This window comes from Mastigoproctus giganteus, chromosome 11, assembly GCF_048544385.1.
Source record: "Mastigoproctus giganteus isolate SK-2022 chromosome 11, ASM4854438v1, whole genome shotgun sequence".
In the NCBI taxonomy this organism is placed as follows: domain Eukaryota; kingdom Metazoa; phylum Arthropoda; class Arachnida; order Uropygi; family Thelyphonidae; genus Mastigoproctus; species Mastigoproctus giganteus.
In genome coordinates this window covers 13,156,359-13,180,998 of record NC_143585.1, presented here as the reverse complement: position 1 = coordinate 13,180,998, position 24,640 = coordinate 13,156,359, and the positions used below count along the sequence as shown (strand labels likewise).

Here is a 24,640-nt window from a genome sequence, read left to right as displayed (position 1 = left end):
TGCTCCCACCTCTGTCCAAACCAGATGGTTCTGTTGTCACTTCGGCCAATATGGCCTTAGTTGCTAATGCTCCTAAAAATCAAATAATAACAAACTTTCCCTTAACAAACCCATGCTGTGTCCGAGCTATAGCTGAAGTCTTGTCTAGATGATTCTGCAGTGCCTCCATTAATTTTCCTGGAACAGAAGTTAAACTAACAGGTCTATAGTTACTTGTGTCGCCCTTTGATCCTCCTGTGTGAATTGGGGTTACATTTGCACATCTCCAGTCCATGGGTCCTTAGTCCAAAGAAGCTCTCATAATTATGGCTAAGTGTTTGCTTACTTCCTTTGCTGCCTCCTTTAATATAACTGGATAGATCCCATCCACCCCGGGTGCTTTTTTATGTTTATCTTCAACAATTTCTCCTCCACTTTCCTCTTAGTTATTACAAAATCATCTAGCTCACTACCAGAGTTTAACTCACCTCTGGCAATCCCCCCTGAATATGCAGTACTTTGCATTTGTCACTGTTAATTTCAGTTGCCACTTCTCAGCCCATCTGCCTAACTTTTCTAGATCCTGTTGCAGTAGCATACTGTCTTTACTGTCACTAACAATGCTGCCAATCTTTGTATCATCTGAAAACTTAGCCATTAAGCCCGATATATCTTCATCGATATGATTGATAAATACATAAAAGAACAATGGACCCTGCACTGAACCCTGGAGGACTCCACTAATAACGTTAGTCCACATAGAGGAGTGTCCATTTATTATCACTCTCTGCCATCTCCCACTCAACCAGCCTTTTATCTATTGCAGCAATTTTCCCTTAATGTCATATCTCTCCAATTTGTACAGCAGTCTTACATGTACAACAGTATCAAAGGCTTCCCTGAAATACAAGTATATGATATCAAAATTATTTTTTGCTTCCAGTTGCTTTATGATCACATTGTAGTATCCAATCAAATTGGTCAGCCAAGACTTTCCCTTTACAAACCCATGCTGTGCCTGAACTATTACTGCAGTCTTGTGTAGGTGATTCTGTGTCACCTCTTTAACCAGTGACTCCATTATTTTCTCCAGAACAGAAGTTAAAATAACAGGTCTATATAATTATTTTTGTCAACATTTGCACCCCCTTTGTGAATTGATGATACTTTTGTATGTCTCCAGTCCAGGGTTGTACTATAGATTAAGGTAAATGCATGTGGATCTTCTTCTTCCAGTCTCATAGTTTCCTGAGAAGCTGTTGTGGCCATCAACAAAATCTTCCAACTGCATTGATCACATGCTTTACGAGCGGCATCGCAAAATGTCATGCCCAAAAGGTCACCGAACCTATCCTTCCGCCTGGTTGCAGGTCTTCCTCTATCAGCAGTTTTTGGAGTTGGTTTTGTTATGGTCTCTGTGGCATCAGATAAATGTGGTGGTATGCCATTGCTTACCACATGGCTGATTTTGAAAGGGGCTGGCTTTAATCATAGGAAGAGTCATCATGCCTCCCACGGGGATGCTCTTGAAGAGGAAAGGTGACTACAGCAAAGCCCCACTTAGTGTCCCCATTATTATTATTTTTAATCTTCAGTGAGGTGACGCATTATCACTCTTTCTCTTTCAATCTCCAGCTATTTTCTCTTTCCATCTCCAGCTAATAATCTCCAATATATTAATGATTTTTGAATTTTCTTAAACACATTTTCATGGTGGTTTGTACAGACTTAGTCCCAATGAATAAATTTTAAATTATAGCCAGATAAAATGTTAAGTGTTTACGCTATGCTGTAACATAAGCAAACAATCAGCTGACCGTTAGAACTAAGAACGTTCCAACTGTCAAATAAACTTATGTCTATATGTAGAAGAATAAGAAGAACTCTTTATTATATACAGAAGGCACATTGCTGTATACAACTCCCTTCACGGCTACAAGCCAGGGGTTTACATAAAAGAAATTATACAACATAATAAACACACACGGAAAAAAAAAAAAAAAAAATTATGACTCCAGAAAAGGAGTCATAATGGTCCTGAGAAGGAAGTCGACTGAGTACTTTCTGCCTATATTCCTTGGCGACTGCGAATTTGTAGAGATCGCCATCCAAGGACTTGCAGCATTTGCACGGGTAGGAACCGATCTGTTAGCTTTAACCGGTTTGGAATGGCCTGTAGGATTGGATTAGACCTAAGGCTTGGGACCGGGATCCTCCATCTGCAGTTAGCCCAGAAATCTGGTACTGAAATAATGCCGACCATTATTTTGATGGCAAAGATGAGTCTTCTCTCGTGAAACACGTCTAATGTTGAGAGCTGCCGCCATCTGGGTGGTCCTTGGTGCAGGGGAAAGCCGAAATTTCCATAAAGCCACTTCAGTAGCCAGAATTCCCCCGCGAAAATCCGCCTAAGATGGGTCGTAGCAGTTGAAGTCCAGACTTCGGCGCCATAGAGTATAACTGGATAGACACATGTCTTAATATATCTGCAACCAACAGCCTGGTCATGGACATGCATGAGTTGTTTAATCATCCACTGGAGTCGACAGAACTTTATTTGCAAGTGGTCTATGTGCGGTAGCAAGGAGAGCTTTTGATTGAAAATAATGCCCAGATCTGTATGTTGTTGGACAGCAGAAATCGCGGATCCTCTTAAAATGGGTTGCACTATTGTTGGGCTCAGTTTGAGAGAGAAAGTCAACTGTTTTGACTTCTCGGGATTGATGTGAAGTCCGAAACTGGAGAGGAAGGCCTCAAGGTTCCGGATTTTCTGTAGGATTAAGGCATTGATGTATTCAGCAGTGTCTCCAGGGCTGATGGGAGTAAACAGTTGTATGTCATCGGCAAAGGTGATGATGATATCAGTTCGGCCCGTCACAAATGGCACGAGAACAGCTGAGAACAAGATTCCGTACAGGACCCCGCCTTGTGGGATTCCAGCTGTAATCTGTCCTGGTGTAGCACAGATTACCATCGCGAACAATAATGGTCCTGTTCTCAAGCATTGTCTGAATAAACCAGAGCAGGTCTCCACCAATGAGGTAATACTCACGTAGTAGCCACTTTTTGCCATTGCGTAAACAGATACGGAATCAAATGCTGCCTGGACGTCGATATAAGTAACGGTGATTTCCGAATGGTGCTCAAATGCCTCAAGGATCTTGGTAGTGGTGGTGACTAGATTTTTAGTGGTGGATCTTGACCGGGTAGCATAGTGGATCTGCGGTAGCTGTTGTGGCATAATTTAGATGGTTAATGTTCTCAGAAGAGATTTCTCAAAGAGCTTTAATAGGCATGATGCGGAGGAAATTGGACTGAAGTTACTGGGCTGAGAAGCAGAGCATGTTTTCGGCAGTGGTCTTACTAGATAGACGTGCCACATAGGAGGAAAAAAATTTTGATTAAGGATCTTGTTAAATAATGACAGGATAGGATCAACAACAAATGTACTGAGGCATTTCAGCATAAACTGAGGGATTCCGTCGGCACCGGATGCGGCCGTAGCGTGCTAAGCTATTCATTATGTCGATCAGCTGGTATTTGGTGAGGTGAACTAAATTTAAGGGGTCTGTCGAAATCAGATTGATTGGAAATTCCATTAGTGTAGTGGATTCTGGCTGAGCAGCAAACCTAGTTATATGGTCAAGCCAACTGCTCATATTGAGTGAGTCAATGGCACCCTCTGATTGGATTCTTTGGAAGGGCTTCCCCTTATTTATGGTATCCTCTAGGTGAAGTTTTATCGCTTCCCTCTTGTTCAGAATAAAAAGTGCCCTAGCTTGGGAATAGGCAGTTCTGTCCGAGGGTGAGCCGGAGTTTTTCCACTTTTTGTGCAAATTCTGTTTAATGTAAAAACTTTCAGAGACTTTTGGATTCCACCAGGCCTTTGAATGCTTTGTGATGGTTAGTTTCTTCGTTGCAGCATAGAGAGAAACAGTGGCTATCCATCTTGTCATCAGGTCAATCCCGAGTTCAGGGTTGAATTCCTCCAGGATATCCCATGGGATTGCCTGAGCCACATAAACACACTTTTCAGGATTAAGGTATTTGGGCGCTGTAATTGTTTTGGTTGTGACTTTCCTTCTTCCAGAAGTGATGGGCATTTCTATTTGTACAGAGAGAATGATGGGGTTATGATCAGACTGTATGTTGCTTATAGGGTTTTGATCACCCACACAATTTTCTGACACGAACGCATGGTCTAGTGTGCTTTCGCCCATCGTGGGTGGTGTGCTAACCAGTTTGAGACCTAATATACCTAGACGCTGACTCAATCCCCTCCTGAGGTTTCCCTGAGTATTCGGGAGATTGAAATCCCCACACACAACGTGTTTCAGTGATGAATGGAGAGAATGCTCTAACTGCCAAAACAGACTTATCGTAAATCTAGCTTGAATATTACCTTTCCTTGATTAAAAAATCATCAAACCAGGTAGACCTTATCAGAATATATCTGCGTATTGCAAGAGTATTTAAAGTAAGCACTTTAAAACCATATTTATAAACACTTTTAACAAGAGCACATATAATAGCAACTATCACAGCTAACCACCATTGTTACATCTCCCTTTCATGTGGACATGTTAGTTGTCTGAAGGCACCAGGGGTTTCCCCTATCTCCTCTTTCATGTGGACATTATCATCATATTTACACTCATTGGAGCGTTCCCTGAGCAAAGGCTCAACAATGCAATTTTAGCTACTTTTGACCTATTTAGCCTTCCTAATGGCAAGAACTCGTCTTACCGCCAGGAAGTCTTTACCGCTACTATCCTTATTAACACAACGTTGTAGCTCTATGTTTATAGAATTTCTGATTGCTTTGATCTTACCCACAATCTAAGAAAACTACTTCAATTTAGGGGTCTAAAGAGTGTTATTTTTAGGGGTCTAAAGAGTGTTATACATAATATACAAACAAAATAGCAACTTCAAGCAGTTGCAACACAAAACTAACATCCGCAAGCATGCGGGAAAACTGAACCTACTTTGGTTCAAGTAGTGCCGTGAGCACTACGAATAGTATTTACAACTTTTAGATATGTCAAGAAAACTTTATACACATTTTCAGATTCAAAAAGCCACTGCAACTCATGGGGAGAGGAAATCCCTAATTGGCTAAGAAGCCTTCGCCTTGGAATGTCGTATAATCGACATTGAAAAACTACATGTTGAATATCCTCAATCTCCTTGCAGCTACAGTGATCACTGTCTGCAAGGCCGAGTTGAAGTAGTTGTTGTTTAAATCCATGTCCTGTAACAACCATAGCTTGAAAGACTCCTAGCTTAGGCCACCTTCGGATCTGTTCCAACCTTGAAATATCGGGCAGCATTTCGAACGTCACTCTACCCTTGGAGGACGTCGTCCAGCGCTCTTGCCAGAGCTGAAGGACCTCTTGCGAAATTCTCTTGCCTTCCATTTTCAGATCAAGTCTACTATAGGTTCTACTCTCATCGGGGCAGCAACAAACACCCATCAATTCCGTGGGCAAGTTATTCTTGGTTCGATACCTAAGGAGTCGCTCAAGAACCATCAAATCAACTGGCACTGCACCAGCGATTATCTGGAGGGCCTCTGTGGAGACAGTGTGGCAAGCTTTCATCACACAAAGCAGCGCAAAATGCTGAGCTGCCAACAAATGTCGCTTCATGATGCATCTGTCAGTGGCCTGACCCCAGGCTCCACAGGCATAGGTAATAATGGGAATAAAAAGACACTTGTACAGGACATCAAGGTTTCGTCCAGGTGATTCTTCTCAGTTTCGCATAGAGCTTTTTAATTTTATCTTTCAGGTACTTCGCATGAGGGATAAAACTCAGTCTTTGGTCAAGATTGACTCCCAGATATTTGATCACTGGAGAAAAACTCAAAGAGAGCCCACCAAGGCTTACTGTGGGATGTCTATTGGGACTGAACTGTCCTTTTAGCATCATGCACTGCAACTTCATCGGCGATATCATTAGCTTGTGAACCGAAGCCCAAGTCTGTATCCTGTCCAAAACCCAACTGGTCTTTTGTTCCAGCTCTATCCGGGCATTACCGCACACAAGTACGGCAACATCGTCTGCGTAAGCTACAATCTCAACTCCATTCCAGTCTTGGTTTAATAGCTCATCCAAGACGAAGATTGGTCCTTTCCACATGAAAGGACCAATAATGGACCCCTGCGGAACCCCTCTGGAGACTGTGTGACTAACGTTTTCGAAGCGGGGCAGCTTCGTTCATGAAAGTAGCTACGCAAGAGACGGTAGATATCACTTGGACAGTCCACAAGCCTCAATCGGCAGAAGATGCTTTCCCACCATAGGCGGTCAAAAGCTCCCTTGAAATCTAGGAAAATGCCTAGGACATATTTGCTCTCAGAACTACGAACCAGTGTCAGGAGCTTCATCACTGTGTCCTCAGCAGAACAACCTCGTCTGAAGCCAAACTGCCGCACAGACTCCTGGTGATTGTCACTGTACACTTTATTTAATCGATTCATGAGTATTCATTCAAAGGTTTTCCCAAGAACAGATAATAAGGCAATGGGCCTGTAAGAGGATGGCTCAGTTCTCTCACGGTCATCTCCTTTCAGGAGAACGATGAGTCTAGCTTCTTTCCAGGTTAGCGGAAAGGTGCCTTCTTTGAGGCATTGGTTGTAAAGTGACAACAATAATTCAGGACATTGCCTGAAGAATTCTTTCAAGACTTCTGCTGAAATTTTATCAGTGCCAGGAGCTCGACGATTTGCGCACTCTTAACTGCAAATTCCAATTCAGCTAGAGTGAACATTTCACCAGTATTTCCAGAGCAGCCACCCTGGTTAGCTAAATGCATTGCAGCCTGCTCCGCCGTTTTGTCTTCGACGTCGTCGGCAGGAAAGAGCGCATGGAGAACCGTAAGCATAGTATCATTCCAGGTCTGAGTCTCGCTCTGGCCACCAGAAACCGAGTATTGAACTTGGTCAAGTCCAACCTTGTCCATGACTACGAACCAGTGTCAGGAGCTACTTGTCAGTGAACTTGTCCTGAACCAGTGCTACTTGTCCTGAACCAGTGTCAGGAGCAACTCGAACCCTTGGGGTCTGCCGTATCGGCAGACCCCAAGGGTTCGAGTTGGCTCTATCTGAGACAAAGTCCTGCCAAGCCTTCCACTCACAGTCGCGAATCACCTTGACATAGTTTCTTTTTGCCGTAGCAAAACGCTCTCGGTATTCGGCAAGGTTCTGGTAAGCTGACCTTCTGGCTCTCTGAAACTTTCTGCGAGTCTGGTTAACCAGGCATCTAAGTCTGCTTAACTCCCCACACTACCAGGGAACAGACGTTGTTCTATTCCTTCCTCTCCTCATAGACGCTACACTAGCCTTCCGAAGAAGATCAGTAATTAAAGAAACTCTATGGGCTGCCAGGCCGCAACTCCAACGTCTCCAGGCCAGGTCGGCAGTTACATCGGTTAAGACCGGCTTAAACCTCCTCCAGTTAGCAGTACTCACCACAAACCCATCCACGTCACAGTTAACAGTTCTGCGTTCAAATGGACAAATCCTACATCGTAAGACCCGGTGATCACTAGTCGACCAATCAGTCAACACGGACCACTCCGTAACTTCATTAACTAGATTGCCAGTGCAAAGCATGATGTCATTGTTAGACTCGTCTTGTAGTGTAGAAAAGGTACAAGGTTGATTAGGGACATTTAGAATCTCGAGTCTGTTACTCAGAATGCAATCTTCAAAGAGTAGTCCTCTATAGTCGGTATTAATACTACTCCAGCTAACTGACTTAGCATTGGCATCTATACCTATAAGTATCCTTTTTCCTGGTAGTACAGCACATAACTCATCATGTACCGCAGATAGGCGTGTGGCTCTTCCCGAAACTGGGCGTAAATACTAACCAAGTACACATTGCCAAATGAGCCAATAATTTCAGCACAAACACAGTGCGTGGAACATAACTTCTGCAACTGGGTAACTACCAGCTCTTTGTTGCAGACGACTATCGCTGCCTGACAACCCTGACCAGTCTGAACAACCCTATAATCTAAGGGGTAACCACGAACCTTATCATTCACAGTGTATGGCTCTTGTAAAAGGATACAGTCATATTTTTCTCTTCTGGAGCGTTCGGCCAACTGCAGGGCCACTGGATACGATCTCTGACCATTAATCTGGATAATGCTGAACCCATCAGTAAGAGTTGTTATAGGCGTACTACCCATAAACAACTTTTTTCTTTATTTGTTTGAGGTAGCTCTTGAAGACTGGACAGTCTCTACTATGGACAGAATGGTCAGAGGCGTTGCCACGTTTCTTACAGTTAATACAAGTCAGCTTCCCAGCCGTCTTAGGACATTCCTTGAGAAAATGGCCTTCTCCAGCACAATGCGCACACACAGCCTTGAACTTACAGTTCCTTGCTAAGTGCCCGAAGGCAAGACACTTGAAACATTTCACAGTGAAGTGAATATCACGGACTTTATACGACAACCAGTGCAGGAACACTCTTCCTTTCTCAATCAAGATATTCCTCAGGTCTGTGGGAACCTCTATGATCCAGTTCTTTGTGTCCCTATTGGCAACCTTCGCCATGGACCGAATGATAGTACTCTGCTGGAAATGATCTTTACTTACACCATACGAACTGAGGTTTCGTTCATACAGCTCAGAAAGGAAATCTTCTTGTTTGACGTTTGAATCTACATCGTAGATAATAAGATGATTACCTGGTTTCTTTGGAACCTCGGTCTTTAAGCCTCTCGCTTTTATCGTCTCACAGTTCAGAACTTTTTGAGCGTCAGCTTGGCTGCCAACCTCCAGCACAACGCCTGTATCTTTGATAGTTCTCATGCTTCGAACATTTACAGACTTTACAGACTGCAAAACCACTTGTTTTACAGCTTGTCTCACTGGTCTTGAGGGAGTCTGAATCGGACTTGATCAGAACGGCTCTTTCATGTGGACATAGTGTGCATAGTGTTAGGGTCAGGTGCCACCTGTGATTTCTCACATCTGCGCCATATGTACGCTGTGAAGAAATACAGAACTACTGTAAATGCCAGAAGAGTGTTGTCTGTTGTATATGACATATTGCGTTAGATTCTGTTGGGCGTCCTGGCATTTGGCCGCAGGGCCCCTGGTGGGACCTCACGTTGCCCGCACACACCGCTAGGAGGTAGCCAGGCTGCCCCTTATTCTCTGGCTGGTCTCTGCCAGGGTCGCCTGAGCGTCCTGGACGAAGACCAAGTTAAAAAAAAAAAAAAAAAAAAGAGAGAGGAAGAGAAGAGAAGAGAAGGCCTGGGGAACAAGAGGAAGAGGGATCTGAATGTGACGAACAAGCTAAAGTGGACAGATAGAGAAGGCAGTCCACCCGAGTAAGGAGAAATAGGGGATGGGTAGAGGGATTAAAAGTCACAGGGGCAGGCGCCACTGTGCGAGTGCCAAAGGCCAAGCACTCTCTGGGGGTCAGCTTTTCAAGGAGTGCCAACCATGATGATGCCAGCATAGTATTTTAATCTTCAGTCTTACTCTTTTATCAGTTGGGAAAATGCTATCCGACCCCAGTTTGTGTTTGCACTTGAAGGTCGTTGTTCTGAGCAGCTCTAAGTTCAGCAAACTTTGCCCGTCTGATGGTAAAGACAGCTTGTGCGTAACTCGTTAAGGCTTTGTATTCATGTTGACATATAGTGTGCATAGTGTGCATAGTGTTAGGGTCGGGCGCCACCTGTGGTTTCCCACATCTGCGCCATATGTACACTGTGAAGAAATACAGAACACTGTAAATGCCAGAAAAAGTGTAGTGTGTTGAATGTGTAGTTTTGTGTTGGGTTCTGTTGTATGTCCTGGCATTTGGCCGCAGGGCCCCTGGTGGAACCCCACGTTGCCCGCACACACCACTAGGAGGTAGCCAGGCTGCCCATTATTCTCTGGCAGGTCTCCGTCAGAGTTGCCTGAGCTTCCTGAACGGAGACCAATTAAAAAAAATAATAATAATAATAATAATAATAAAAAAAAAAAATAATAATAATAAAAAAAATAATAATAATAAATAAATAAATAAAAAAAAATAATAAAAAAAAATGATAATAATAATAATAAAAAAAATAAATAAAAAATAATAAATAAAAAAAAATAAAAAAAAAATAATAATAAAATAAAAAAAAATTAATAAAAAAAATAAAAATAAAAAATAAATAAATAAATGAAATAAAATAAAAAAAAAATAATAAAATAAAAATAAATAAATTAAATTAAATTAAAAAAATAATAATAAAATAAAAAATAAATAATAAAATAAATAAAAAATAAGGTAGAGTGCGGCAGTACAGGGTGTACGGAAGAGGATGGGGGATGAAAGTAAGAGTAACGGGATGTAGGTAAGGGCATCCCATAAATTGACAGTGGAGCATATGCCCCACCAGGAGAAAAGGGGGAGAGGATAACTCCAGAAGGGTAGAAAAACCACTCAGCGAGAGTGCTGAGTGTGACTTATATTTTGCGGTGGAGTGGTCAAGACCACTGGAGCCTACCAAACCATATGGAAAGTTAGCAGGTAATCCTACTTTGGATGTTCCAGGGTTAGCAAGTCGATGCTGGTAAAACAGTCAAGTACAGATTTTTTTATTTCAAGTTTGAGTAAGTCCTTTACAAGTTTCTATCCCTGGCTTGAGTTGGTTGTAGAGTCCTGCGCCTAGAAAAGAGGTTCTGTGCGTACTCCGTTAATGATTTATAATATTGTTCTTCAGAAATTAGCAGGTGCTCCTGTCCTTGAGGTATGTGTTGTAGCCTGGTGTACAGTGTTCCTCGAAGATCGTTATAAATTGGGCAGTTATAAAGAAGATGGTCCCAATCTTCAATTTCTCCACATGTACAGTAGGGGTTATTGATGATTCCCAAGGTAGTCAACTTATGATTTATAGAGCCGTGTCCAGTTATAATATATGTACAGTAGAGGCCAGGAGAGAACCAAGGCGGCGACTTTGGATAAACTAGTTTGACATCCGGGATGAATTTCTTAGTTATCAGGCCCTTGTCCGTCTCCTCCCATCTAGTCTGCCAGATTTGTAGTAGCATGGCAGCTAGTTTTTTCTTTTCTTGCTTGCAGTCAGTGTGGGTGTCGATGGTATGTCCAAAGATGGTAGCTGGGATTCCCCGCGACAGGCAGTAGTGCAATCCTCGACGGATAACCTCCAAGTCAAGGGGGAGGACACCTGCAAGAACCTGTAGGGCCGGAGAACTTACTGTGCAACAGGCCCTGGTAATGGCAAGCAGTATACTTCGCTGAATTGTTTCCAGTTTGCATTTATTGCGAACAATTATTGCTCTATGGTACCAAATCCCAGATCCGTATGTAATAACAGGGAGGAATATAGCGTTATACAGGAGTTTGAGTGTTCTCCGGTTCAGACCCCAGTCACACCTGCTTACTCGGACGATTAAGGCTGCATAATTTCTGATTTTTACTTGAAGGTATGAGAGGTGCGGGAAGAAGGAGAGCTTTGAATCCAGGATGATACCCAGGTGTTTTAGGGAAGTTACCAGCTTGATGGTTTTTCCTTGTACCTTGATCTGAGGTGGCCTTGATATTTGTAGGGTGCCTTTGAGAAGTATGGATTGTGTCTTCTGTGGAGAAATCCGGAGCTTGTGTAGAGTTGCCCAGTCCTGTATGATCTGTAGTGCCTGGTTTCCAGCGGCCTCGAGAGCTGCTCTGGTGTCCGCTGCGATGGAGATGGTAATATCATCTGCGAATGCTTGGATAGTAACAGGGCCCAGATCCAGATCAAGTAACTCATCAAGGACGATGTTCCAGAGGAACGGGCCGAGGACCGAACCCTGTGGGCAGCCTCTGTAGATAGATTTGGTGAGCTTCTGGTATGGTGAGGAGATGGTGATCTTCCTGTTGGAAAGGTAACTTTCTATACACCTGTATAAGTTGGCTGGTATGCGTGCCAATCTTAGCCTGCGAAGAATGCTTGGCCACCAGAGCATGTCAAAGGCCCCGGCAAAGTCAATGGTTATGAGGAGAAAGTACTTGTAATTAGTGTTGGCTGCAGCTTGGGTTATTTGGTAGAGAGCATCCTCTGTGCAGTGTCCTGGGCGAAATCCATACTGTGAATTGGATTGTAGGCCAGCTTCTGTGTAGTGTGTTAGGAGTCTGGTATGGAGGAGGCGTTCAAGTAGTTTGCTCAATGTGGACAAGAGGGCAATGGGTCGGTATGAGTTAGGCTGTTCTGGAGGCTTCGATGGATTTTTCAGTATTAACTTTAATTCAGCTATTTTCCAGCTTTCTGGGAAGGATCCCTGGGTTAGGCATTTATTGAACAGGTTAAGCAGAAATTGGGGATTTACCTGGGCGACCTTTTTTAGTATTTCTGGTTCAATGCGATCTAATCCTGGGGATTTTTTATCCTTCATTTTGCCAAGGGCTTGCTGCAGTTCTTCAGTGTTAAATTCTTCCTCCACAGAGTCAATGTGGTAATTGTCATTATCTATACAAATTTGCTGCTGTTGTGTTGTGAGATGATCGGCGTCGCTGATAAAGAGAGTATCCAAGATATTCATCATGGATTGCTCCCATGACGTTGTCATGATTCCTTGTGGTGTTATTGTGGAATGGACTACTTCTCCTCTTGGCAATTTGTTGGTAGTAACTCGGTACACCACTCCCCAAGGGTCCGAATTACCAGTAGTGGTAACCAGCCGCTCCCATGTAGTTCTTTTTCGCTGCCTGATCATGGAAGTGTATTGGTTCCTGGTCCTCTTGTAGTCTTCACGAAGGGCTTCCACATCAGTAGCTGGCCAAGAGGTGCGAGCTCTCTGAAAAGCTTTCCTCTTGTTATGAACAGTCCAGCGTAGACGTTCGAGTTCCTGAGACCACCATGGTATAGCACTTGGAAGAGGTTTTTTCTTGGGCATAGATTGATTGCAGGAGAGGGTAATGATGTTAGTTACAAGCTTTTGATGCTGCTCGGGATTCAGGGAGAGGATATCAGAAGGGTGATCCATGATTGTTGACTGGAGAGAAGTGGTGAACAGCTCCCAATTGGCTTTGCTGATGGCATAGCGGTTGATATCGTAGTGCGGAGTAGGAGTTGATTCTATATTTCTTGTGAGGCTGTATGTAATTGCTCTATGGTCGGAGGTGGTCCAGGCTTCATTTACCTGCCACCCCGACACCTTACTTGAGATTGATCTTGTAGCAATTGTTATGTCTATTGTAGACTCCCACATAGTACTGGAGAATGTTGGGAGGTTATTGGGCCTGTTTATTATATTAAATGGTGAGGTGGCTAGAAAGTCTTCCAAAAGCCGCCCATTATGGCAACCAGGCCGGTCAGCTGTGAGGCTGTGCCAAGCAGGAGAACGGCAGTTAACATCTGCCCCCAGGATGATTTTAGCGTTAGGTAGAGTAGTGGTAACAGTTCTTAGGTAGTCAATAGCTGGGCCGATGTTTTGACTGGGTCTACAATAGAGTGATATTAAATAGAAGGCACCTAAGGGGCCAATTACATGGGCACACACTGCCCAACCTGTGCAGAGAGAAGAGATTTTGGTGACCATTATGTTCGGGTTCCGGATGACTATGGCAGCCCAGGGAGTATCTTCATCTGCTTGAATTATTTTATATGTGAGAGGATAGCCTCTAACTTTCTTGGAGTGGGTGTATGGTTCTTGCAGTAGTAATATATCAATGTTTTCTTCATCTGCCTTTTTTCTTATTTCCGCTGCTACTGCACGTGCTCGCTGAGCATTAAGTTGTATAAATTTAATAACACTGTTATTGAATGGCTTAGGCCTCACTACCATAGTCGGTCTTCAGTTGTTGGTTTCGCTTTGCCTTGATGTAAATAGGACATTTGTTGTCCCTGATTGAATGGGATGCATCCAGTTTTACTGCTTTGCAGTTTGCGCACGTCGGAGCAGATGATTTGTTTGGGCAACTGCTATAATGATGCCCTTTTTGGGAACAATGCCCACAGGTAGGATCCGTCTGTGTGCATGTGTGGGTGGTGTGCCCAAAACGACAGCATCTGAAGCATTTAGGAACAGCCACATGTTCCTTGAAGCGGTGGCTGCTCCAACCAATAAAGATCCTGTCTTGAAGTTTTAGCTGGTTCCACGCTTGTGGAGAGAGATCCACTACCCAATTGCAAAGGTTGGGAGACTTTGACTTGGTGCAGTATTTTGGTTTTATGTGCTCCTTGTCTCTTTTTTCTTGGGTCGAGTCTCGAATGTTCCTGTGTATTCATGTTGACAGTATGGCCTAGAGGAATTGAAGGAAGAACATTGCCATTGTGGAGCGAAACAACTTTTAAACTTAGCTTTGATGAGTCTATGAATAGCCTCCAGTCCTATGGGTTGTGCTCCACATTCAAAGCTGTCATCAAACCATTGACATCACAGCAAGCAACAAGGTTGTTTTCACTTTTAAAATATGGAGTCAAAGCATTCTGCCTGCTCCTGTACACTAACACCTTTACATTTGGTTGCAGAAGAGTCCATTGTTGCAGCCTTGATCCCAGAAGCTCTGCTTTATCTTTCGATAGATCTAGGTCTTGAATTAGATCACTTAGTTTACCTTGAGTGATTCCGTGTGACTCACTTGGCGACTCATGTTCTGGCACAAAATCAGGATCCTGTGATGTTGAAGGCCCAGGTTGACCATCATTCCTCACACTGTCCCCATCTTCATCAGACTCCAAAGTGTACTCTTCTGGAGGGTGAGGTACAGGCAGACCATCCCCATGTGCCACTGGCAGATAGCTGACAAGATATTCCACAGTTCACTTCCTTTTTTTTGACATGCCATGCTATAGAGGTGGCACCATACAGAAATAACAGTCATTTACATGATTTGAAGATTCCCTCCAAATCATTGGGATGGCAAAAGGCATTGAACGTCCTTTGTTATTCAACCATCCACAGAGATTTACAGCACATGTGTTGCAGCAAATATGTGGTGTCCAGGGTTTGTCTTCATCCCTTACCTTACAGCCAAAATAATGGTAGTAGGCTGTCTTCACAAGTGGAGTCAATTGGCATTTCTGAGTGGAAAATGTCATATCACACACACAAAAATTGTCAACACTGTTGACAATTTTTGCGTGTGGCATCCTGGCTTTTTATGTAATTTTTGTCCATAAACCTGGAAAAAAAAAAGAAATGAACATCACTTGTAAGGTAAATGATACACAAAAATACAAAAAAAAAAAAACAAAAAAAAACATGGCATATTGGTTCCTGTTTCAGTGTTACCAACCTGTCTATTCTCTAGACTCCAAAATTCTTTAATATTCGCCAATATTCCCCTAAATCGTAAGAGGGGCTATATCGTGGAACCGAGAGCTAGGCGCCCATAGCCAGGTGGGCAGGAGCGGCAGTGCATAGCACATGCTTCTTGATTAGACCGGGGTTCGAGCCCATGACCACCAAATATGGAGGATACGGAAAGGTCAGGGAATTTTTTTTTTTTTTTTTTTTTTTATGAGAACCCCAAACACGAGAGGTATTAGAACCTATAGTACTTAGTACCGTGCTTGGGTTGGAGGTTGAGAAGACGAAAGAAGATATTTGTTGACATTGGACTTGAACTTCTGTAGATTGTAATTTTCAGGAAATACGTATGAAGGAAGGTTGTTCCAGAAAACGGCAGTTGAATGAATAAATGAGGAAGATGAAAAGTTGGTTCTGTGGGTTTGAAGTTGGACAGTAAATGGATGTTGGCTGGTGGCGGCACGTGTTCGGACTGTTTTGAAAGAGAGAGCAGGAATTATAGAAGCCAATTCAGAAGAACAGTGCCCATGGAAGTATCTGTAGAAGAGGCATGCAGCAGAAACAGTGCGTCTATGAGAAAGCGAGTGGAGAGACTCTGTTAGAGATGAATCATTAATTAACCTAACTGCCCTCTTCTGAACGGAATCAAGAAGCCTGAGAGAGGTTTTGGGGGCACCACCCCAGATGTGGGAACAATATTCCATGGCAGGGCGGATTTGCGATTTATACAGAGTGAGCAGCTGTTTGGAAGAAAAGTAACGCTGAGAGCGAAAGAGAAAACCAAGTTTTTTAGATGCAGAGGAAGCAATATTTGTAATGTGCTTGTGCCAAGAGAGTTTAGAAGTCAGGGTAATCCCCAAAAGAGATATATCGTTTTGCCTAGAAATCGGAGTGTCACTAAAGATAAGCATAGGAGCAGAAGAATCCTTTTTGTGAGATATAAGACAGGACTGAGTTTTAGAAGGGTTGAAATCAACTAAGTTGTCTTTGCCCCACTGGAGAATTACCTGAAGATCGGCATTTAAGGAATTGGCAGCAGATTTTCGAGAACTTGAAGCTGATTGAGCAGGACAAGGTTTCTCAAAATGGAAAGTTGAATGCAATGTGCTATCATCGGCAAAACTATGGATAGGATTTCCAGTCAATGGAAGAAGGTCATTGATATACAAGAGGAAAAGAGTGGGGGAAAGAACTGAACCTTGGGGGACACCGGCATTAGTGGAGAAGTTAGAAGACAGAGAGCCATCTACCATCACCCTCAGTGAGCGATCAGAGAGAAAACTGGATAATCAATTACTAAAAACAGTTGGCAAACCATAAGATGGAAGCTTGTTTAGAAGACCTTTATGCCAAACGCGATCAAAAGCCTTTGAGATGTCAAGAGCAACTACTTGTGTTTCACCGAACCTTTCCATTGAATTAGTCCATAAATGGGTAACATAAGCCAGAATATCACCAGTGGATCGACACTGACGGAATCCATACTGGCGATCGTTGATCAGACGGAAGGTTTCTAGGTAGTTTAAGAGTTGGCGGTTAATTGATTTCTCCATTACTTTAGAAAGAGTAGAAGTAATTGCAATGGGACGATAATTGGATGGGAGGGATTTGTCACCCTTTTTAGGAACTGGCTGGATATGAGCAAATTACCAAGCAGAAGGAAAAACACCTTTGGAATAAGAAAGTGAAAAAAGGCGGCAAAGAATAGGAGTAAGTTCAGGAGCACAGGTTTTGAAAACAAGTGGAGAAATACCATCGGGACCTGGAGCTTTCTTAGCACCAAGATTCATCAAAATCCTTCTGATATCCTTTTGACGGAAGACCACAGGAGGCATTGAATGGAGCATGTTAGGAATGGTGGGAGGTGTTTTACCAAGATCATTAATACATGAGTTGGAAGAAAAATGGGATGCTAGCAGGTCAGCTTTATCCTTGGCTGAAGTGAGAACAGAACCATCTGGTTTGGACAGAGGTGGGAGCAGAGATGGGCAAAAGTTGCGGCCAATAGCTTTGGCAAGAGACCAGAATGCTCGGCTACCATTAGGGCAAGAAGCAAGTTTTCTACTCTTAGCCTGTTCGAACTCTAGTTTGGACTGATTAATAACTGCTTTACAATTGTTGCGAGCTTTGGTGTAGGCAGAAAATGAAACTGAAGAATTAGAAACAAGCCAATTACGATATGCAACATTCTTCTCTTGGACAGCCTTAGCACATTTATTGGAAAACCAAGGTTTAGATAAAGGACGAGATTTTAAAGTGGAGTGTGGGATAAAGGATTCCATTCCTGCAAGAATAATTTCACTGACACGATCTGAGCAAACGTTGACATCAGAAGTTTTGAAACAGTAATCAGACCAAGGAAAAGAAGAAAAGAAGTCTCGCAGGTCATCCCATTTTGCATTCTTGTAATGCCAAACAATACGAGGTTGGGAATAGCCATGAGATAAAGGTTCCATTGGAGAAGAGACAATCACCAAGTTGTGATCTGAAGTGCCTAAAGGACCTCTCACTTCGACCTTGTACTTAGAAGGGTTGTTTGTGAGAAAAAGATCAAGCGTATTGGCTGTATGATTAGGATTGTCCGGTATTCTTGTAGGTAAATGAACAATCTGTGCTAGGTCATTAGTAATTGCAAAAGCCTCAGCATCTCGACCTGCTGGGTCGGTGTGACTAGAAAATGGGAACCAGCTGGAGTTGTGAACGTTAAAATCACCAAGGAAAATTACCTCACTGTTAGGAAAGTTGGACTGGAGAAAGTCAAGTTGCAAAGAGAGGAAGTCAAAGAGCTCCAGGTGATTAGTGGAGTTGGGAGAACGGTAGAGACAACAGATGAATTTGACACAATGAGGTAGAGAGATTTTAAGCCAGAGAAGATCAAAGAGAGGAGATTCCAAATTGCCAAGTCTCTGACAGGGAATATCAGAACGGACATATGCACAAGTACCACCTTTGAGGCGAAAGGAATCATACAGCAAATAATTTGGACATCTGAGATGAGAAGTAGTTGAATCAACTGATAACTGAGATTCAGTCAGAAAAAGTACATGGGGTTTGGAAGACTGCAAGTGGAAATGGACATCGTTGAGATTGGAATTAAGACCACGTATATTTGTGAAATGAATTAGGAAGTCCTTGGGAGGTTTAGATCTTTTCGCAGATAAGCTTGCTCTATTATTTTGACAATTCATGATGTATTCAATAGTAAGAAAAAGTGGGTGGGACATGCTGTATGAAGTAATGAAATTTTTGGATATGGCGTACATGTGGTAAGAATATACCGAGATCCTTGACATAACGTGGCCTCGACAATGCTCCCCGCATACACACTACTCGGACTCCCTCCAGTCACTATCTGGCAGAGTAGAGGTAGCAAGATTATACACTAGCTGATCCGGAAGCCTCCTAGAGAGTTACCAATAGGTTTGGTCCGGCGTACTATCTAGCGGCCGGCCTGCGAACACCGTTTTAGAGCTGTACCCTCGAAATGTAAGGAATGTTGGATCTCGCCACAACATTCATCATAACCTCAAAAATCATCAATCATACTGCATGATGGAAGAGATAGGGAAGGGTTGGCCGGAACTTAGCTCTAGAGACTAAACATGGTTTCCACCACTTCAAGCCTCCAATAAGCAAAGTGGTGGTATTGAATGACCACCGCATATCCTCGGAGCAATATGGCCTTAGTTGCTAATGCTCCTAAAAACCAAATAACAACAACAAATAACAACCGAGAGCTAACTAAGAGTTTTAAATGTTATATTCGTTTTTCTCATGCTGAAATTAAGAAGAATTGAAATTATTTTCAAGCCAGAAACATTTTTGGTGTTGACCAATGTAATCTGTGTTATCTTCTCTATCACCTGATAATTTATATGCATATCATGCATTTTTCTTCTCTGCTTTGAGTCTCATTAGTTCATCTTACATCCATTTAGGTCTTAGCTTTGAACAGTATTTCTTAGTTGGTATGAAAAACCTAGTCGCATCTATGATTATTTTCTTAAATACTTCCCATTTAGAATTTGCTGATGGTATCATTATTTGGTCCCCTCTGTATAAAATTTAAATCTGTTTGAGACCACTGTAATCACCTTTATGAAAACAAAAACCTTTCCCTTTACCTTTGATGATAGTTACATCTTTAAGTGAATCCCAATTAATAAACTGTGAACACTGCCACTTGGTGATTCTGTTGTCTGCGTATCGTAATGCATGAAGGATCACTGCTGATAATGAGATCAAGCAAGAGTATTGTTATCACTTGTTGCCTCTCTTACATCTGCTGTAGAAAATCCAGTATATCCACAAAAGTCTTGCTAGTGTGTGGGTGACAACCCACAAGTTTCAGTTAATAACCGGAAAGTTAAAATCCCCCATTATTAAGACATTCTGATTTACTGGCTGATTCTGTTTCTCTGTACAGTTGTTTTTTGTACTTATCATAATCATTAGTCATGTAACACACTCCCACTCTGTTTAGCTTTCCCAATTCTTATGTCACACCAAACTGACTGAACATTGCACTGGTTACTCATGTCAACTGGATATTTTATGTGCTTCTTAACTAAGGGAATAACATTCCCCACCCCATCTCCTGTTCCAATATCCAGTTTGCTAAATAGTCCACTGGATATTAGAACGGAATTTTTGCAGTCAGGGTAAGCATAGGATGTGTGTACCATTCCAGTTAATGGTGGGTAGCTTACTCATATCAACTGGATATTTTATGTGCTTCTTAGCTTACCTGGGAAAATACACACAAATGGAGCTGTAGTAGTAGTAGTAGCATGTGATGCAAGAAAGCAAGTGTATGAGCTTATGCAGCATCAGCAAAAAAAAAAAAAAAAATCACACCATTCCCTCTAAATGCCTGTCCAGTTCCTCCTTAAATTTATTTAACCTGTCAACTTCCACAACGACAGATGGCAGTTTGTTCCAGCAATTAACCACACGCTGGCTAAAGGCAAATTTCCGCACATCTATTCTACATCTGTCTTTTCTTAATTTGAATTTATGCCCCCTTAGGTTCGTAATCTGAACAAGTGGAAGGATCCGAACCTAAGGGGGCATAAATCTCCCTATCGTTCACAGTGAAATGGTGTTCTTGTCTGAGAGCAACATGGAATAAGACGATCCTTGCATTTCCATGCACTGCACTGGATACTTCCATGGCACATTCCAATTTTTTGTGAGTGAAACGGATGCATGTAAAATGTCTCTTCGGCTGTGGTAAATATGATGGAAAAAGACAGGCGAAATGATTCGAGAGGTCCAGTGCAAGGACTCTCACTAGCTATTTTCTTGGCAGAGATTCAAACTAACATGATATGAACTGTAGGCTTTCAATACCCTATAATGTAGTGGGTACATGAAGTGTGGAACTTCAATATGTTATAATGGAGTGTAATTATCTGTACAGTATGTAAATAGTGGCGGAGGTGCCAGGAAAGCTGGCTGGGACCACCTGGTACAATAAATAAATGAATAAATCTTATTAATTTTCTGCTTTAATTGAAAGCTACATTCACCTCAAATGGTCAAGAGAGCATATTTCATCATTTACCACCTTCACCCATCCTAGAGCTGAAAGTTAAATAAAAGACTTTCCAATTGATGGGACAACCTTTATTCCAAAACACAACTGAAAATCCCATCAGATATTTGGAATGTGTCTTGATCAGGAAGGTCATGAAACACTTTGTTGTTCATTAGTGATAAATGTCAAACATTTTCCTTTCTGTTAGCCTAACATGTATTATAAGTAAAATAATTTATCCATGGAAAGAGCAAGGATATTTCACCAATTTTCAGTTTTATTTATTCCTTCAAAATTACAAATTAATTTAAATTTCACAATAGAGTAATTTTATTTATTGCATTTCTTTTTCTTTCTTAATTTAAGTATAATGTGTCAGTTGGACTTGTTGGAGCTCTGTTTTTAGTGATGTCTGGTGCCTATTCTGTTTTATCTCCAGTTATTGGATGGATTTCAGGTAAACTGGTAAGTTCCAAAATAATAATTTTATTTGATTAAAATTTTATTCAGCTTTTCATGGCAAACAACAATAAAAAAATACATAAATAATATTTTAGAACTATAAGATATACCATGAAATTTTGAAAAACAATTGAATTTTGAATTTTGAAAAACAAAATTGAGGAAAAATATATTTTAATTGCAAATACTTCATATGTACAACTGAGAGAGAGAGAGAGGAAGTAGAAATGAAACATTTTAGTACTGGGTCATCAGATTTTATTGCTACATGCAGAAAATTGTTTTCATGCTCTTCTGAGTATTTTCTCAGTTTGTTTCATCTGTTATTTCTTTGAACTGTTGTTTTTAGTAAACCTGTTAAGTTCCATTAAGGTTTTGATTTATTGAATAACTAAATAATGAGCATATTATACACTCATCATTTAGTGAATGTATTATACATAACTAAATAAGAACTGTTACATATTATAACTAAATAAGAAGTGTGATGAAATTCAAACCTGATTGTCTACCTTGATTGGCTACAGCACTTGAGATAGCAAGACATGCATAACTAATGTCAGGCCCATCTAGGAAGAGTATGAAATTTCAAAAATGTTATACTTTCTGGTGACATTATTACTAGGAAACCAAAGAACCTTTAATTGAATGTGAAGCATGGGTTAATGGGTGCATTCTAAAATTGACTGATGGTTCTGACTGCTAAAAAGACGTCCCAAAAAAGCATTTTTTTATTTTCAAAAAAACATAAGTCTTATATTTAATAAGTTTTGTGGGGGGGGGGTGCGTGCGTGCGTTTTTTTTTTTGGAAGTATTTTGTGTTGTGGATTAGTTGTATCTTAGGCATGAAAATCTAACTTAGCCACTCACTTTAGACTATACTGTCTATATACATCAAACAGCTTTTGACAATTATTTTTCTTTCCATTGCCATCTAATCCTCATCTGAGGATATTAAGTTCTGCAAATTGCAGCATCTGGAGATTAGGCACCTTTGCGGTGATCTCATTGAGGTGTTATAAGGCCTTGAATGGTTTGAGCAAGCTCAATGCTAATGGGATTCTTCCTCTTTCTCAGATTATTCACCTGAGGGACATAAATTCAGATTGAGGAAAGACAGTTGTAGAATAGATGTGTGGAAAGTTGCTTTTAGCCCAGTGGGTGGTTGATTATTAGAACAAATTCCCATCTGTTGCAGTAGTGTTGGTCGACAAGTTAAGTTCAAGGCAGAACTAGACAAACATTTGGAGTGAGTGGATGGGTGAAATGGGAAGTGTTTTTTTTTTTTTTTTTTCATTTGGCCGATGCTATATAAACTTGCTTTCTTGCATCATATGCCTCTACTAATTCTAATGAAGTCGCTATACAAGCAAGTATATTCTGATCATAAATAATGCCGTTTGTTGTTTTCTTTTTATATGAACTATTTTTTTTCATATTTCATATGCAAATATTATTTGGTTACAGTAAAATCATATATGACATGTGAAAATATAAGAAAAATTAATTATTAAGACTGTATTTAGTGGATACATGCAGCGGAAGCAATATTGGAGAGGGCGCTTTAGTTGCGAAAGAGAACAGTCGGTGAATTTTTGGCTTCTGTAAAGGAATGTATGTTTAAATTTTATCGTATTCTTCGTTAATTAACATACTTCATTGTGTTTTATAGAGATATTAAATAGGTTTAGTAGGTTCTTATTTTGAATTTAACTAGCAATTTTTGGAAGTTACGACTCCTGGTGTTGATGTCAATATTGTTGAACTAGCCGCCATATTGTAGTTGATAAGAAATAGCATAATGTATATATTTGGCAAACTGATAGCGTAAGGTATAAAGTAAATCTAGATAGCGTAATATGAAGCACTCAATTAGGAATCTGTTAGCTTATTATAGTATTATCAATTAATCAGAAATATTATTAATCTTATTAAATTTCATTGTTAATTAAATTGTATTTAAATGAAAATCATGACTAGAGCTGCGAAGCAAAGATCACAGACTAGCGAGAGTGCTGTGGCTTGGGGGGAGAAACGAAAGGTGTGATTCTCCAGTGCATCACAGTCTCAAAAAATGTGCGAAATGTGAAATATTTGCCGCCTTTTCTAAAACAGGACATGATCTAGCCAAGGATACCAAGACACCTAGCACATACAAAGATGCCTTTGTGTGTGCTAGGTGTCTGGAGTGTCAAGAAATTAGGCACCAATTCAGCATTCTGATGGACGCCTATGAGAGCTTGAGGCGTAGGGTAAATTCCCTCGAAGAAATTAATATGAGGGGCCCATCAGGTTTTCAGCTGCTGAGTTCAATGACAGAGCTCACTCCTGGCAACACAGAGGCAATCTCCAAAGCAGAATGTGCTGGTCCCGAAGGAACTAGTTATTGTTGGTTACTCTTTTGTCAGGGAGATGGCAAATATACTATGTAAGAAGGATAGGTGGAACAGGACCAGGGTATGTCTGCCAGCAGCAAAAGTTGATGACGTAGAGCAGATATCATCTTTACAGGGCACAAAATGTGATATTGTTGTATACGTTGGAACTAATGACATTAAGAGTAAGAGATCTGCAGATTTACTTGACAAGTACAGGTCAATGTTGAAAAAAAGTCTCTCGAGTTAGGGTTGAATGTGAAAGTGTCTGCAATTCTGCGAAGAAACGATAGGATGGAGTATATGATGAGAGCCTTGTTGATCAATTCGGCCCTGGAGAGATTGTGCAAGGCTCAAGGGGTAGAATTTTTTTCAACCCGGTCGGTGCTTGTTGACAGAAGAGACTGCTTCTACAGGGATGGGGTACACTTAAATAGAAAGGGTGCAAGAATATTTGCTTATGCTATCGAGGCAGTGTTAGGTGGGTCAGAAAACTGCTAGCTTGGCACGGACTAATAGATTAACAGTAGCTGCTGGTAGAGGTAAAAGTGATTCTTGCACTACTTCTATTAAAATGCAATTGAGCAGCAGCCTGGAAAGCAAGGCAATGAAGATTTCCAGGACTGCTGGGAGTCACGGTGGAACAAATAAATACATGGGCTGTGTTAGGGTAACTAAAAGTAGAAAAGGTGCATGTATACTTGAATGTACACCAATGCTGGGATTACAGTGAATACATTTGATGAGCTTGAATACATTATAGTATAGTTAATACATTTGATGAGCCAGATATTGTTGGGATATCGGAGACATGGTATCACACAGACATAATCAGTGCAGAATCGGAATTTCGGGAGTACAATGTGCAGAGAAAGGATAGACAAGACAGGAAGGGAGGAGGGGTTATGCTTTTAGTTAAGAAACACACACACAATCTAAGGAAGTGCATCCAATTGATGTTGGTGGACAATTCAATGTTGAGTCTGTATGGTGTGACATAAGAACTGGGAAAGGAAAAATGAGAGTAGGTG

General features: G+C 41.4%; 1 protein-coding gene across 1 annotated transcript in view; it reads left to right on the top strand.

Moving 5' to 3' along the window:
* Window positions 1–24,640, top strand: part of LOC150077726 (MFS-type transporter SLC18B1-like) — a 296,012-nt gene that overhangs the window by 165,755 nt on the left and 105,617 nt on the right. Inside the window, exon 8 of the mRNA XM_090385228.1 lies at window positions 21,139–21,237. Within this exon, the coding sequence (XP_090241354.1) occupies window positions 21,139–21,237 (99 nt within the window). The remainder of the gene's footprint in view (window positions 1–21,138; window positions 21,238–24,640) is intronic.